The sequence below is a fragment of the Tigriopus californicus genome, chromosome 6, assembly GCF_007210705.1.
Source record: "Tigriopus californicus strain San Diego chromosome 6, Tcal_SD_v2.1, whole genome shotgun sequence".
Classification (NCBI taxonomy): Eukaryota; Metazoa; Arthropoda; class Copepoda; order Harpacticoida; family Harpacticidae; genus Tigriopus; species Tigriopus californicus.
Genome location: NC_081445.1, coordinates 14,473,363 through 14,489,192, shown reverse-complemented (window position 1 = coordinate 14,489,192; position 15,830 = coordinate 14,473,363). Strand labels below are relative to the sequence as shown.

Sequence of the window (15,830 nt, the reverse complement as noted above, 5' to 3'; positions counted from 1 at the left end):
AAGGCAGAAAAAATGAAAGAACCGTAAGTTTTCCTTTTACCCTGTTTCTCAGCTGAAATTGACCAATTTTTCATGGAGTCAATGAAAGTAGTTGTTTTTCAATTCTTTGTAACCATCATTACACATTTATCAAGAAGAGGAAGTGTTAAGGGGTTTGTAATTACCCTACATAGCATTCTCATTTTGCGTTAAGATTTATGAAAATACATAATATACGTACGTACAGGGCAATTTATAGATTTATGAAATAGATGGAACTGGCTTAAAGTGAAACCCCAAAAGTTCGAAAAAGGGAAGCTAAAATACAAAAGGTTTGCGAGATAATCTTTATTGTCTTCATCCTGGAGAAGGAGCGTTTAAATGATAATAGCAATAATAAAGATGATAATAATAATAATAATTAGACGATTTGACGTAACAACAAGGTTACAGAAAAGAACAATGTGTGCCATTGAAAACAAATCCAAAAATGTTGGTGCTTTTTCACAATGGACACAACACATCAAGTATTATTAATCCCACTCCCAAGGAAAGAACGCTTGGTAGACAATCCTCGAATGTTGCCTTCTAAATACATTTTTTGAGGATTGTAACACATGATGGACACACATTTAGATTGAAACTAAATCAGATTGTTGTAGCATGCCTGCGAGTAGTTCATACATGTGGTGTCATATTTATATAAAGGTGTGTGGAGGATAGTCCGGCTTATTTTATTTACAATAAAATTTATGGAGATTTTAAATCTCAGATGTAAGGTATGTGTGTTTAAACGGGATCATTCAAGACCAAGAAACACTTCAATATCAGCTGACAAAAGTGAACAGCAAATCAGTGTTGCCATTCGAAATAGTGAGTCAACCTTTTCAAGACCAGTCATAGCCAACAGCCGCCCAATTCATCTAGGTACATATGTTGTGGTTGTCGGGGTCTTGCTGGAGCATTTTCAGTCTATTGAAGACTATGGTTTGAAGGCAGTGTCAGAAAGTGACCATTGACTGGCTTTGTGAGGCTATCATTACTTGAACAGGGTTTTTTGACTAACAAATGGGGCGCCTTTGGGCATTACTGGTCATGAAAGGTTGGCAATTTTCGTTTAAAAATGTAGCTGAAGTGTGGCTTCAACTATACCCGTATCTTTGACGTAGACGACAATCTAGCATTTCAGAATATATCTATGGAACTGGTTTTGTGGTTTTCCTCAATAAGAATAGCTGACAATGGCTTCTTTGGGGGAGTTCGAGCTATTGAGTGGGTAGGACTTATGGGGATGAGATTTTTTCTGCTAAAATATTACTTTGTTCTATTTTTACGTACTGTGTCGTTCACGTGGCGGTTGTGGAAGAAAGGGAAACTCAGTTGCTTTGAACTTTAAAAGCTATTTTCATCTTCATCTCTGCATGTATGTAAGTATTTTATGGAAGTATTCCTTTGCTCTGGTTTGTGGATCTTTAAATTCTGAAAACTGAGGAAAGCGAGAGGAAGAGTGAAAGTCAGAGAGGCCTACTATAGGGTGGGGAATATATACGAGAGGGGAAAAATTCAGTCTTTTCAAGTTGCTTAAAAGGCCCTCTTGGTTGGGCCCCTTACTTATTGTTGTGGCGAAGTGAAGTGGTCAAGGTTGAGGCCCAAAATGCACGTTCAATAATTATTCCGTTGTCGAAGCGGCCTTAGTCTTAATTGGATTCTTCATGTTGGCGACTTTCTCGTCGTTCTCATGATTCTCGCTAGCTTTTTGACATGGACCATTATCGAGTTTGGTTTTTGAATCTGAGTCTCCACCATGTGTTGGCAGAGTGCTCATGGGCACAGGCTTCTTTTTCGGTAACGTCCGGGTTGAGAGTTCTTCCCGAAGGGCTCTCAGTTCAGCCTCCATGGTCATCATCCGATCCCTAAGATCTTCCGAATCCTACAATGTCAATGTAAGTAGACGAGCGTTAAATTTGATGCCAAAAGAAGTGGTGGTACGATGTTTGTTCACAATACCTTTGATTTTGTGCTGACGGGTGTCCCTGACCGATGCCTCTGATTTGTTTCTGGGGTAGGATTCTGTGCCAACTCATTGGTTTCTCGCTCCGTGGATCCTATTAGCCCAGCCGACGATGCTCGAACCACACTCGATGGAGTGCTTGATGGCGGAGGAAATCCTTCAGACCCAATTGGGGTGTCAGGAGCCCCTCCTTGAGAGCTTCGAGTGGAACTCCGGCTGACGCAGTTAGAATAGCGTTGTTCCTTCTCCTCTATTACACGAGCAGGGCTTTTCATCTCGATTTTGGGCAAAGAAGAGAATGTTTTCTTCGAGGTTGGACTAACTAGATCCTCGGGGTTGCTTGGCACTCCTCCTCGGTCACTCCTTGACCCACCTACGCTCCCACGGAGCTCTGCCGACTCCGTGAGGAGCTCTAGTGTGACAGCTGACCGATGTGACAGACCTTCTTGGCGAAGCAGTTCTCGCAGTTCTTCTCTTTTTTTCATGAGCTCATCCTCTAGCACTCGAAACTTCTTTTGAAAACTGCTCAGATCAGCTAAAAAAAAGAATTATAATTGATTACTTTGTCCATGTGTAACAAATGCGATAGCAATGGGTGGGCTGATGGTCCGAGTGAGAACTGCGGTCGCATATGCGATTGATCTCGTTAAGGTCAAGAGTACGTGCGACTGGTGGAATCACTTACAAATGGCTCGATCTCGTTCGGACTCAGCCAAGGCTAGCCGTGCAGTCAGTCTTTCCAGGATCTTTAACGTTCTTTCCCTAGCTTGAGATGAGGCTCCGTCCAAGGCGTCTCGAATGGTTTGAATATCCTCTGCCAAGGATATCTTATTCCTTGGAGCACCATGGGCTAATGTTGGTGTATTTTCACCTCGATTGAAATGGGCCAATGTCGATGGTGGAGTTGAAACTACCAACGGAGACTGACGCGGATTTCCACCTACAAAGGACCAAAGGGTTACTTACACATATTTTCTTGAACACTCCTTTTTAATCTTAATTACCCAAGTTGTGCCCAAAGGCAGATGATGTCCGTTGCTCACCCGGACTATCCACTTGAGAGGAGGCAGGACTAGATTTCAGAGATGAGGATCTCCCAGTCATTGGGGGTGTGGGTGAACTGCTTGACCTTCGGATCATTGGATTATTGGCGGCTCGCATCTGGGACCCGTACCCTAATGATGCTCCTCCGCCCACAGGGACTGAACCTGGAGGGAAGTTGGGGAAAGGTGGCGTCTTTCCTTCCTGAAAAAGAACGTATTTTCAATGAATAATGATGCTAATGGAGAACAGATCTGCGGTGTTTACAAAACCGTACCTTAATAGCTGCCATATTGGCCGCCCAAGCTGCCGCTGCCGGATGAATCTGGCCCTTGCTCGCGACCATACTATAGTAATAGGCCACAGGATCTGCCCCTGGTGGCAACGACCCCACCGGAAAGGCACTTGGAGCGGCACTCTGAGGTGGAAGATCACTAGAGTCCATGGAATGGCGAGCCTTTTTTAAGGGTACTCCTCCGGTCATAGAGGCCATTTGAGATGCAGCTTGCAACGCGGCAGAAGGGTGTGCAATCCTTCCAGTGGGAATATGATCATCGCTCTGAAAGATTAATAACCAAACAATGCTCACAACGGCCGTCAGGATGCCCTATTGTAGACTGACAGTTCGAACTAAAAAAGGGGGAGCTTTCGAGTGGATGATTGATGTCTCAAAGCAAGGTACGGCTGACTAGGGGAGAATTCTGGTTAGGTTTTTTTTTGATAGCTGCTTTCGAGTGAATTCCAAATTATGGGTCTGACAATTCATCTATCCACCGATTCAATTGATCATGGTGTGATCAAGAGGAGAAACAAAGTCTTAGATTTGAGCACATATCGAATGATTGTAAACAGTCTCTGTTCCTTTCTCTTTGGAGAGTCGTCGTCTCGAGACCTGAATTGTTGTCTAGAGTGTCATTGACATTTGTTTTTAGGCCATCCAAGTCTCCCCTCTATTCACTGGTCTTTATGGCCTTCTCTCGGCACTTTTCCCCCTCCCTTCCTTCTTCCTTTCTTTAACTCTCGCTCCCTTTTAAAGACCGAGGAAGACCGTCAAGATGAAGAAAGGCGTCTGCTGTCTCCCCAAGAGGAATAACACAGCAAATAAAACTAGTGTCAGGAGAGCAGGGAAAGAACCTTCTGAGAATAACGCTAAGTGAACGTACCAAAGTACAGTTGCTGAAACCTAATCAGGAGAGAGAGCGCGAGGTTGAGAACCAGGAAAATCGGCCACTATTCTGAAAGCTAATTAGTAGTGATCTTCTCTGGCCAACACTCTATCCTCATTTTGATGCCCAAAAAAAGAACCTGAGTTATGTGTCAGACCCCCGGACTCTTCCCAACAAGACATGTCTGCAAGAAGATTCGGCAAAGCAAAGTCAAGAAAGACTACTGGTGTCTGCTCATGCAATCAAGCCCTGCTCCTTCAACAACACAAGAGGGAGAGGGGGAAGGAGGAACGGGGGTACTGAAGACTCGTCGCAAACTCCAGCCCCGAACTTCTTGCTCAGGAAAGGGTCGACGGCCTTAGCTCGTACTCTATCCTATCAAGATATAGCTCAGCTTTGAACAACTAGGCCTGTACTCGCTTCAGGGATGGAGAATGGTCTCGGCCCTGCAGTCCAGCCCGCTTCGAGGTGTCCGTGTTCACGTGTGCACAAGCACACACGCAGAAGGGGAGAATAATAATAATAATGGGAGAGGGAGAAGGGGGCTGGCATCCAGGCCGAACTAGCTCACCTAACCTCCTGCTACCACATACGGACCTCACGACTTCGCTTCCCTCTATCCTTGAGTTCTCCCAGGCTACGACGTAGTGGCCTCAATCCGCAGAACTGTCGGGGTTGTATAACTTATTCAACAGAGCTGCACATTTGCAACTTCTTTCCCGACTCCCTTCTATCATTTTGAACACCTCCGGTCCTTCACTCAAGTCAAGTCCTAACCAAGATGTCGTCGTCAATACTTAAAGCTCTAGCCTTTTTTCCTCTTTCTTCGCCACAGTGTGCGAACCTAACAGGAAAGTTCATCGTTCCTTGGCCTGGAAAAAAGCGCCATTCCCCCCTTCATTCCCAAGGGACTAACAGTCGGACGACTGCCAGTCTTCTTTCCTACCCGCCAAAAACTGCATCTCTCCCCTCCATTTCCCAAAAACTATCACGAGCCCCGACAAAAGTCTCCTGCGCTTTCAGGCCACCCTTCCCACCAATCCATCCACCATATCCCCCTGGTGCAGAACCCAACTGAATAGTGAGCACTGAGCAACGCAAGGGGGGTTGAAATGTGGGACAAGTATTGATTTTTTCCAGAGGGGGAGAAGAAGGAACAAGACTCGGGGATCGATCCAGTTGGAAGCGACGTCGTCTGCACATGTTATTCTAGTGTACATACAGATAGTGGAGCGCTGCGTCCCGGATGAAAGAGCTCCTTTTTTCGGAGGAGCAGGACCAGAGGAGATTGTATGCATTAAACGAGACTGCTTTCAAATAAGACGAAATGAGTGCAGGAAAAGAGTGCACACAAAAAGCCCATATTTTTCCATTGGAGGAGAAGTAATTTATTACGCACTTCTGTTTTGCCGAGATAATTACCCTCTGTCGCTTCCATACTCGTTTTTTTGTATAAGAGAGGGAATTTAAAGAGAAGAGGATACACTGAAAGAGTTTTTTAAAACTCGAGCATTTGAGTGCATTACTGCATTACATATAGGTGTGAGATGGGGTTCCATTGCATTACCTCCTCTTCCATATGATTTTGTTTACGGATGATTAAAAAAAAAAGACTATGATCTCCTTCACAAACGGTAGATGAAAGCTCTGAGAAAGCTTGTGAAGACTGGACTGTCCCATCGATTAAAATTCTAGCATCCGGATGAATTGCTCTCATTTGATTTCATAAAGTCGCGACGTGTCTGTGGACCTATTGCTCTCTTTTTCAAATCTCCAGGTACGTTTTTAGTTGTCCACGATGTAAAACAAGAGACTTGACATGATTTCTAGCCTTCTTGGCGGCAGTTTCTTTCTGGCTGTCTTGGAATTTCAATGAATCTTCTGCTTTAAGCTTCTTTTTGGAATTCTAGAACCCATTAACGTAATTGGATTGTCAACAAAGGCTGGTAATACTTTGAATATAGGAGAACATAAAAACTCGGATATTATTGTCCAGTGCTCGTTTCTGACCTGAGGGGGTTCGCATTTTTTTGTCAGAATAACCGACTAGTCTCCACTCGAAAGTGATGGCAGTGAAGAAAATTAAAAAGCGCCATTTTATGAACGCTCCCCGCTCCAGAAATGAGGCTTCGCATAAAACCCATTTGGCAATCCTCAGAACCGAAAGAAAGATGCGTGAATGTTCGGAGTCCGAATTACAAAACTATATTTTTGTAGGTTGAAGCGATCCAATTGCATTGATTGCAATGGGGGGTACTTTTAGGGTTTGCAGAAAAGGAGCTGAAACTTCTCTTGAAAAGAGGCACAAATCTTTGGTGCGTGTGTCATTCAGTTTTGGCCAAAAGTTGGATTTTTGTAGAGCTCTCTGAATGAGGAAGGACCGGCAATTGGCACCAATCAAAGCGATTGTACACCACATGAACCGAGTTTCAATTTTTAATGAAAGTGCAGATAGATTAATAATAATGTCTTCGGATGTCATATCCATACGCCAATTACCTTGGAAAGTGATATCTACATAAGCATCTATCTAGCAACATACAAAATGTTGTTGCACTAACACTTCCAAAGTGCTTTAGTTTCAAGGACATTTCAATCGCAGCAAACTGCTTGCACGTTTATGGCAAAGCCAACCCTTCATCGTCTTTTACTTGGGGCAACCAAGGAATATTGTGTACACTCTGCAAACGTTGCTTGTAGTCGTCGTAACAGTGTGAATCCTTGGCCTTTGTCATTCTATGCTGACGCACCCTATTCGCCCGGCATCGATGCATGCAATTATTGCATGCACTTCAGAAATGCATACGGTTTGACTTCGCTGTGTGCCATTCAGACATCGATGTTCATGTTACTGGCGAAGATGAGATTGGTGAAGGAAGTCTGCACCATAACGGAATTGTTCAAGGGTTGAGAGGTTTTCCTTCTTTCTTTTTATACTTAGGAGCCAAGGAGAGCACATTTTCCTGGTACTTAAGCTCTCTCTTGGGTACGTAAATTTTCGATGAGATGCTCCCCTTGAGTCAGATGTCAAGTTGTCCTTTTACAATTTAATAGTACGGACAAAGGATAAGATTGCGACAGTCCAAACCGTCCAAGACAAGTGCAAAACAGACGACTCTCGACTCATGGAATGTTTTGTGCCCTTTCAGCGCAATTTTACGAGCTACACGCCACAATAATTGCCGTTTTCCTTCATGGCGGGCTGAAATTGAGTCAGCAAATTGTGGTCAATTGAACACGTTGAAGAGGAAAGAGTGAATGAGATCAACCTCACCTCCTCCTCATGTGCAATTTGATACTCTGATCAGGCAAAAACCGCTATTGACAAAAGTCTTTTAGACCCGACAGAAGTGTCAATATAAAATTCATGCATGCCAACAACATCGGAGGCACAAATAAAGGGCGAGTACGACGGACGTAGGTTTCTTACCATTTTACGTTTGGGCACAACGTTCATGATAGCGCAATTCGGGTTGTTGGTGGCCAAGTTGGCGAACTTGCTCTTGAAGTCACTGAATCGCCTCTGTAGACGCTCTCGCTCCGGTTCCACGTATCCTTCGTACAAATGAAGGTAGGACCGCCAGTTGGCCGAATCAAACCCCCAATGGCAGGTCCGGTTCTCGGCATTGAGATGCGAGTGGCAAACAAACTTTGGGGGCGAAAAGAGACCCTCGCATTCGAGGCATTCAATGCATCGTGCATTGGCACTGGTGCAAGCCTCCGGTAGCAGAATCCCGATGCACTTTCCAAAGCACGAATGTTCCACCTTGAAGGAGAAAGGAGATGCCTTGGCATTGAATCCTGTCAGACTAGCACGTGGTGGGTTCCGCTCCAACAAGGTGGCACAAAGCCTTTCGGCGTCACTTTTTGTTATCAAGCCGCACTGATAGGCTGAAATGGGTAGGATCTTGAGTCGTTTCAGAGTGTCCAATTGGTCAGGGGAGCACGTGGAGCAATATATCTGCAGCTCGTCACAAGCTTGGTGGATCCGTTGCAACGGCTCCGAGTCCAGAACGGTATTCAAGATCTGAGGCAAACAGAGCCGGAATTCACCACCCACTGAAAAACAGCTGATCTTTTCTCCATTGAGGGTGGTGTCTGTGAGCTCACTTTGACCACGGTCCCGGGTAGAAAGGACCGGAACTGTGACGGATGGGGGCATGGCATTAGGATCAGTAGCAATGCCATTGATAGGGCGCTTAAAAGACTGCGTCGCAGTATTGGCAGTGGTAGGACCGCCTCTGGTGGCACCTAATCGCAGTTTGTCCTAGAAACGATGGGAAAAAAGAAAAGTTGTATCAAGTACTGGGCTCTGATGACTGAGATCCCTCGAGAGGGGTTGAGGGGCTCACCTGTGCGGGTAGGAGCCGGTTATCAACCGCTGACAATGGACCCTGATAGTGGTTGCTTGAAGGTTGTTGTTGCTCTTTGCTTTGACCTAATCTTCTAATTGCTTCGCCACTCAGGTGTCGATTAGAGCCGGGAGAATACAGATCATTGGCTTGAACATAGCGACCTCGATCATGATTGGCTACAGGTAATTGGTGCTGTCCCATTAACATCCGAGGTCTCTGAGGTTCCACACTGGGTAGACTGTGCCTGGAACCGACGTGGTTGCCCATTCCGGATGGTGATTTTTCGGGGTGTCGGTGGTGATTATTCGAGGCATGATCATCTATCCTAGAATGGGGAGAGAGGGAGGGAAATTAAAGATTATGCTTTTAACAGCGTCGCCAAATAGTAGATCAGAGGGGGAGAATCAGTCAAGTAAACATGTGTTGGCCTAGTTCATGCCTAATGGGTCACAGGGCCGCCAGAGGCCAACTAGGCCGTAGGCTATGAACATGAACATCAGGCCCGTCTGGCCTGGGAACCCTGACGGCAATGTACTAGAATTTAGTCATGAAGGGGGCAAAAAATGGCATTTCCAGGCAAACACTTTTGTCAACAGCCCAGTTTCTCATCCCCCTAAACTCCTAGTTCTGGCCAGGCAGACTTGTAGTACAATGTAAGTACTCATGAATCGTGGCCATTGTCGAAAACTGACTGTCTTCCTACCATGTTCTCACACGTCATTGCTTTTGACAAGTGTCTAGGGAAATTCCTAAATTTTTGCCCCCTTGGACAAAAAATTTGAGAGTATAGGGTCAATTCATAATTCGCATTAGTGATGAAGGGATGTTTTTCTATTGTTACTGGGTTTTTTTTCTTACACACTCAAACACTGTAACTACGCATATTGCCGTAGATTTTGCAACCCCATTCCTTTTAGAGGAAGGGGGTGGGGGAGTCAGGAAACACCAACAAGTTTTTACAATTTTACAACACGGAATAATTGCTCCAAATCATCGCAGTGATGTTTTTTGACAAATAAAACTTCATCACAACGTCGAAAAGTCAGACAACACCCCTTTTGCCTTGAAGAGGAGTCGTTGTCAAATGTACACTAAGTCGTCCATCCTCAAACAAGTTTTAAAGAGTATACGAGAAGCAATAATGGCCTGTTGTTTGGCGTTCATGCTTACCTTGATAAAGTTACAAGACCATTGCCTATCCGGTCTGCCAGATCGACATTTTTAATGGGTCCAGGCGAGGCTTTCACTTTAAGATCTTTCTCATTGTCGTCCTCGTCCAAGGACGAGGTTTTGCTTAACTCGACATCAGGTGGAAGTTTGTAAGCCATTCTTTTGTAAGGCGGTTCCTCAAGGTCGGAGTGAGCCGCCGGACCCGTGAGAGAGTGGCTAGCTGAGCCCATGAACGAGTCTAAAAGTTTCTTGATTCTGTGGGTGGGGGCGGAACCCCCACTCATGGTGGCACCAGACGTGGGCAGGGAGTTCGTGGTCGAGGCTGGACCTGAACTGGAATGGGTGTCTGTCATAGCATAAGACAGTTACACGAGGTGCAACCACAGCTTTGGCATTGGTCGTAGCAATGGTGTCTGATAGGGTTACAAGGGTTGCAGAGAAAAAGCACTGGGAGGCACAATGGGGCCATTCACATATACGAACATTGGAGAAGAGAGGCACAAATTGGATCAGCCTTACAGTGTGTGAGGTGTGGCAATGTGCTTTCACATCAATTTGCATTGAATACTGGCACCATTCACCTGTTTTGAGCCGAGACACTACACTTTCGAGTTTCCACTGGCGTCAAAGTGGGGGATGAGGTTGTTGAGGAAGCAGACAATGATGGTGGGAGAAGGCTAAGTTACACTGGAGACATGGGGATATTTGGCCTCGGCTCTAGCCGACGACACTCCGACTCAAGATTCATGCATCCCAATCACATATGTGACCCATTCCTTGGCATTTGGTCACTCTTGGCAAATTCACGATTCACCTCCATGAAAACATAACCACACCGCACGCAGCAAATTGTTGTCTGCTGATTTTACAACTTCAATCTCGACTGCTGCCCCTTCAATGGTCATGTTCAAGACGCCGGGACGTACACTCGCGAGTATTACATCGGACAACTGGCGGGGACTCACGGCCACAATCCCCGACAGAGATCGAGGAGAAGACGAAGAAGAATACTCCCAAGTCTCGCCCTCTCATTCCAGTTGTGCAGCTTCTCTCTCTCTCTCTCTCTCCCACTTACTCAGGCATCTAACGAACGAGTTCGACTCGTGAGCGTCCTTCTCCTTACTGGTTGCGACTTGCTCGCGGCAAACCGAGACGGAGTAGTCCGCACTCTCTGAGCCAGTCAGTCACTCACTAAAGAGTTCCCCAACGCAACGTGCCTTCTTCCCCCTTGCAAGTTAATGGCTCCATGGCGATGGCCCCGCCGGGGCCACCAAACTGGAACGGGAGGGCCAGGCCGATGGCTCGACGTGACCATATCGTGTGTGTTAGCCTGTGAGTGTGTACTAGTTAGGCGTTTTTTCTGCCTTTTCCATGGTGAACTGCGACGTCTGCTGCTGTTATTTCTGCAATGATGAGGAGGCCAAGACTAAACCACCAACAATCAGGATGGCCAGACTCGTCTTTGATCTCGCGCATTTTTTCAGTAAAAATCTAAGCCAATTTTTTCATCCAATGCAAACTTGATGGCTACCAATGATTGAGAACTTGCTTTCAGCCGCTGTATGTGCTGAGCAATTCAAAACCAAAACCCGTGATCAGCAATGGGTTCTAAGTGGTGACAAGCAAAGTTCATCAAAGTAACACCAACAGCATATCCTTAAAGCAACATTTTTTTTTTTCAACAAACAAAATTGTTGACCATGGGGGCTTGAGCCAAATTGAAATATTCTATCAGGATTATGGAAACAGCTCCTTTAGTCACCCTGATCTGAAAAACAGACGAGTCTAAAGAGGGCAAGTGGGACCACATTGCCGACGTCTCGCACAAAAGCAAGTAGGCTTTGGCATAGATGGCAACCCTCATTCCCTTTTCCTGGGCGCCAGCTTTACTTTAACGTGTCTCTCACTCCTATTTTGTGAGTGTGCGTTGATGTAAAAGACCCCCTTTAGAGACATCGCAGAGCTGGCAACCCACCGACATTCAGGGGTTCCAGACTTTGCACGCTCCTGAAATAATTTTGCAATTTCTGTTGAGGAAATATCTGAAAAACGATTGCTTGTAAGTTATGATGATATGAACCATCATGATCCTGAACTCTCATGGGGCTGGAACTCAACTGAAATGAAATGATAAGTGGTGTAATACCACTTATCACAGGTTTGAGTGGTATTCAGGGTTTAAACATAATATAGCACTTCTCAGTATAGTGGTAATATCATTCTATACAGTTGAGACAAGCAAGGAACCCTGGGCAACAATCTTCTCTGGAGAAGAAACCTTCCCCCTCACACAAATAAGGACGGAACCTAACCCCTCTGTCTCGGTCTGCAGAGGGTGCCCATGTGTATGTGAGTCTGTTTGTGTGTGTGCGTGCAGGTCTCTTTCAATGATCCATTGCTAAACTGGCGACTGGCGTGAGCCTGCAGGGTATGGAGGAAAACACAGATACTTTCTGCACTTCTTGTGCTCTTTTGCGTCGTTTTCTTCGGCTGGCCCCCTCCTGAATGGACGTCCTTCCTTGAACGTCGTTGGTTGGGTTATAGCGGGGCAGCTAAGCAATAACAAGCTAACTCTGCTCGCGATCCATCCTCGTAGCTAGTGGCAAAAGATAGAGACCAGACACTCTCAGCTCCTCTACTGTACCTTGTCCTCCGCCCGCCAGCGACCAGATAATGTACTCGTTTTGTTCTCTTTGGCATAGGCTCAATCTCCCCACGACGACTACGTGAATGCATTTCTTTTTGGCTGTCCCTTCTGCCAGAGGCCGAGAGAGGCATCCTCTTCCAACAAGACCTGCCCACAACGGTGACACTGAGGCAATGAGGCACTGCCAAGACGACCACTTCATAGAGAAGGAGCACAATTTTGTCAGCTGACGGAGGGACAAGAACGAGCACGAGCAGCTGAACAGCTGAAAAGCAGTATTAGTCGGGAGTCTAGTCGAGGCTCTTCCTCCTACTTCGCCTCCTTATTCCCCGCCGCTCAGCTAGTGGCTTCACTTTGTAAAATAGCCGTCGTCTCCTCCTGATGGACAGGGTTGCGGTGCCAGATCAGGAGGAGAAAACGGTCGTGGACTGTCTCGCGTGATACTAGACACTCAAGTAACCACCAACAACCAACCCCCCACCAACCCTTGGCCAGTGGAGTGGATCTGCAGACCTCTGTAGATCCTGTATGATCTTCCTGATTGAAATTGGGTCAAAGATGGACAATAACCCATTGGAAACGGAATCATTGGTTGACCCCAGATTTGGCCACCTCCAACAAATCTTCGCGTTATGTGAATGCCGAGTCACAATGCGGGATTTCAGATTTTCCCTTTCAGATTTCAGATTTGAAATACGAGCCAAATATTAGATTCATTGACTTCCAAAAGAGAGACTTAGTATGGGTCAAAAAGCAAAAGAGGGCGAAAAATGTCCGCATTAAAAAAAGGCCTGATCCATTATTTGCGAGTTTTAATCAAGAGACAAATCTGTGGGATTTGCCAGACGGGCCTAGCCAATGAGCCCCAACGCATACAGCCTAAGGCTTGCCGAGGAAGCTTTCGAAATCAAAAGCGACCTTGGTCTCGCGTCTCAAGGGCAAGGCCACCACCAAGGCCAGACGGTGCCTCCGCTTGTAGAGACTTTTTCAACACTCTCTCAAGTATTAAGCTGTCAGTACGACATGGTGACGGCAATTGCTCGTGGCAGTTTTGCCCAAAACCTGTATACAAAAACAGTAACAGGCGAAGTAACCGTGATATGTACTCTTATATCCGAGTATTTAACCAAGTCCAGTGCTTAGTAGACCTATGAAAAGCTCACCATTCCTTTGGGCGAGTGACCTTGGACTTGAAATCCGCCGACTTGGCTGAATCTCTTACTCCCTTTCTTTCTCTCTCTCTCTCTCTCCCTCTTTTTTGGTCCAAAATACTCTAGGACTGAAGTAGGCCTACAGAGAACGTACGTATCCGGCCCTCACAGGGGGAGGTACAAGAATAGTAGTAATGTTGTTGCTCGTACTTCTACCACTACTACTATTTCTACTAGTAGAACTTTAGCCTACGTGGAAGGTCTGACTCTGCTTTGAAATAATGTCTGTCCTTTCCCACTCGCTTTCCTTTAAAGGTTACCTACACTTTCTACTATGAAGACCAAACCAGATCCGTCAAACGTTTCAGAGCTGCTACTACGTCGTTACTTTTTTTGGAGCTTTTGCGATCCCATTCCCATTATAAATTTATCGGCAGTCTGTTTGGTCGCTTCAAATGAGGTGGCACTGTTTACTTTTCCAGCTCAGCCACGATCTTGTCTGCAGACATTCAATACTCGTCTATCGTTCTATTTGCAGACATAACAGGCTACACTCAGCACTACTCGAATCTCGCACTTGTGGTCTAAGTGGTCTTTGCTTTTGACTGATTAGTTCACCTCGTTTTAAGATCAATTTCTCTGATCGTCAAAATATTCATCGGAGTTGCAACGGACCGGAAAGATCTCAATCCTGGACATGGATGTAATCCGGTTAACCGTGATTCGATGAATTGATACATTTTCTCCAATGACCACTGCGTAGAAAAACGATACATAATGGACGTTGTGTCCCCAAGTCATCAGAACAAGTGCTTTCTCGAGCTAATCTTTCACCTTCTTGGAAGAAAATATCTTGTTATTCCTGTCACTCACTAGTTTCAGCCCTCTAAATAACAGATCATGTTCCAAGGGTACTTTCGGTACGTTTAGTCTTTGTTCCATAACATGCAAAGTGATTGGAACAGGAAAAGCTTAACGAACCCAAGGACCCGAGAATCCTTGTTTTGTAAGCTAGCTTTATGAGAGACTTCGAAAATCTTGTCTTCGTCACGGAAACCATCTGATCTCTTTAAATTCGTCCAATTGCTCGTAAAAGCCGTACCAAATTCCATTAAAATATACACAGAGAGCGACGATATGTGGGCGCTTTATTCAATGTGGAATGATGGGCAGTAAAATTTCCGAAGTGTTTGCAAAATAATCCAGACAATGTTAGATTATGCCTGAGCCTTTTTTGACTCTTTGATCGTCATCGTGTGCACATCAAATTTTCTTCATCCAAGGCATTGCTAGTCACTGCCCAAGAATGAGGGGTTAAATACACTACGTACTTTCTATTACATACATTGAGGATCTCCTCTCTGAATTTGACTAAGGTTTCCTTATTAAAATGTGTCTTTGGATGAAAAGGAGCTATTTCCTAATACTATATATTTTGGCACCGGCTCAGTGTCAAAACTTTTTGTTAAGAATTCTAGAATGAGTCAAGTGATAAGCCAATGTAAACAAATGTCTTAAACAGCCATCAATCCGATTTAAAGCCGTATACTGATTTACAAAAAGGAAATCCATTCCTGCACCGTACAATCCAAACGGAAGTATTAATTTTTGCTAAAATCATTTTCTCCATATGATATCTATTTTTAAGTACCTGAACAAAATTTTCACATCAGGTTCTGACAAAATGAAAACTCGGCACTTCAAAATATGTATTAACAACTATTTTCCTCAGCTCCTGTTGCTTTTACAGTCGAGGAAAAATAATATAGGCACAAATGCACAATTTGCTTCAAAAACACTTGCACTCTGACAAATACTGAACACAAGTCCTCGTTGAAACAAGCTTTAGAGTCCCTTTGTGTGCTCTGTTTTCCCCCGTCAACGTCCAATCAATTGAAAAGCCTGACTGTTTTCCATCACAGCTCATTCTTGATATTACTTAGATTCTTGGAAATGGTCGCTTGGAGAGGAAACTTCCTCTTTCGTTCCAATATTTTGTTATGACACGTGTCTAAATGAACGGAATTATCCACTTTTTTGGGGTCAATAACTGACTGAATTACGTGATTCGATTGAACAAATGAAACCATAGAGCACCAATTATGATATAAAACTGCATCCCGACGGAAATAATATCCAATGGGGCGGACAAGGCGAAAAGTATTTCTGAGGGCTTCATTTTCCAAGATGTCCATGTAGGCCTGCGAATGTGTGAAAACGGTTTCTTCTCGTGTCATTTTGATCCGGGAAAGAAATGATAAATGAAGGCACATGGTGCCCAGACCCTCGTAAGTACACACTATCTCTCTA

General features: G+C 45.0%; 1 protein-coding gene and 1 long non-coding RNA gene across 2 annotated transcripts; one reads left to right on the top strand and one right to left on the bottom strand.

The window, feature by feature from the left end:
* Positions 1 to 312: 312 nt before the first annotated feature.
* LOC131882104 (ski oncogene-like) lies at positions 313 to 10,895 on the bottom strand. Its single transcript, XM_059229157.1, has 8 exons — positions 9,723 to 10,895; positions 8,550 to 8,877; positions 7,628 to 8,464; positions 3,309 to 3,590; positions 2,995 to 3,235; positions 2,676 to 2,930; positions 1,987 to 2,525; positions 313 to 1,909 (listed from the first exon to the last, which is right to left on the bottom strand). Exons 1-8 carry the CDS (start codon positions 10,073 to 10,075, stop codon positions 1,649 to 1,651), a joined length of 3,096 nt encoding a protein of 1,031 aa, XP_059085140.1. The 5' UTR covers positions 10,076 to 10,895; the 3' UTR covers positions 313 to 1,648.
* A 21-nt stretch (positions 10,896 to 10,916) lies between these two features.
* On the top strand, positions 10,917 to 13,081 carry LOC131882111 (uncharacterized). The gene is made up of 2 exons (XR_009373448.1): positions 10,917 to 11,054; positions 12,425 to 13,081. It is a non-coding gene; the product is annotated as an uncharacterized LOC131882111 (long non-coding RNA).
* The last annotated feature ends 2,749 nt before the right edge of the window (positions 13,082 to 15,830 follow it).